Below are 1173 nucleotides of genomic sequence, written 5' to 3'. Positions count from 1 at the left end.
TGCCACTACACTGTCCCCATCAAACACTCCCAGGACAGGCACAGCACGGGATTAGATACAGAGTAAAGCTCTCTCTACACTGTCCCCATTAAACACTCCCAGGACAGGGGCAGCACAGGGTTAGATACAGTGTAAAGCTCTCTCTACACTGTCCCCATTAAACACTCCCAGGGCAGGGACAGCACAGGATTAGATACAGAGTAAAGCTCCTTCTACTTGTCCCCATCAAACACTCCCAGGTGAGAGTGAACAAAGACTTGAGTGAGGTGACAGATATGAATGGAATCCCTGCAACTGGCAGATGTTTCAAGTTCGGGGAAAAAAAAGTGTGGGGGTGGGAGAACTACTTAATTTGTTTTCTTTTAATAATACTGGAAACCTAATTCACATGTGCAGGTATGGAATCCGTACCTAATGAGTCACTGTAGAAAATTCCAGCTATTTAAATTTCCCCATTGAAAGCATGTCTGGGCTCCTCAGAATATCTCTGCCCACCCAAATTCCAACATACCCCTGGTGAACACATAGCAACACAACACACCTTCGCAAAAAACTATGAATCCAATACTGATGTTCTATGGATTTATGCCTGAGCACGTTTGAAAAATACCTCAGGACAAGGTAGTTAGGGTACTTACCAGCTGTTGCATTATCTTGGTCCCATGCTTCCACTATTAACGTGTATGACCTCTGGAAAGGAAGAAAATAATGTTCCATTAGCAATTAGTTACAGGCTTAAACTATGGTAACAATTGTGTTAACAAGGATGAGTCCCAACAACAAAGAGACCCTGCAGTGCAGGTACACAGTTCCTTGAAGGTGGTGTCGCGGTTAGACAGGGGGGCAAAGGTGGTGGTGTTTGGTATGCTTGCCTTTATTGGTCGGTGCATTGAGTATAGGAGCTGGGAGGTCATGTTGCAGCTGTACAGGACATTGGTGAGGCCACTTTTGGAATGCTGTATTCAATCCTGGTCTCCCTGCTTTAGGAAAGATGTTGTGAAACTTGAAAGGGCTCAGAAAAGATTTACAAGGATGTTGCCAGGGTTGGAGAGATTGAGCTATAGGGAGAGGCTGAATAGACTGGGGCTCTTTTCTCTGGAGCGTCAGAGGCTGAAGGATGACCTTATAGACGTTTATAAAATCATGAAGGGCATGGATAGGGTGAATGGTCAT

The 1173-nt window shown here is 44.9% G+C and overlaps 1 protein-coding gene across 1 annotated transcript in view; it reads right to left on the bottom strand.

The window, feature by feature from the left end:
• LOC109917089 (protein jagged-2-like) overlaps positions 1–717 on the bottom strand; it is a 116628-nt gene extending 115911 nt beyond the window's left edge. Inside the window, exon 1 of the mRNA XM_048600015.1 lies at positions 639–717. Within this exon, the coding sequence (XP_048455972.1) occupies positions 639–717 (79 nt within the window). The remainder of the gene's footprint in view (positions 1–638) is intronic.
• Positions 718–1173: the final 456 nt, after the last annotated feature.

This window comes from Rhincodon typus, chromosome 8 (assembly GCF_021869965.1).
Source record: "Rhincodon typus isolate 14 chromosome 8, sRhiTyp1.1, whole genome shotgun sequence".
NCBI lineage: Eukaryota > Metazoa > Chordata > Chondrichthyes > Orectolobiformes > Rhincodontidae > Rhincodon > Rhincodon typus.
This window is presented reverse-complemented; position numbering and strand designations above follow the sequence as displayed.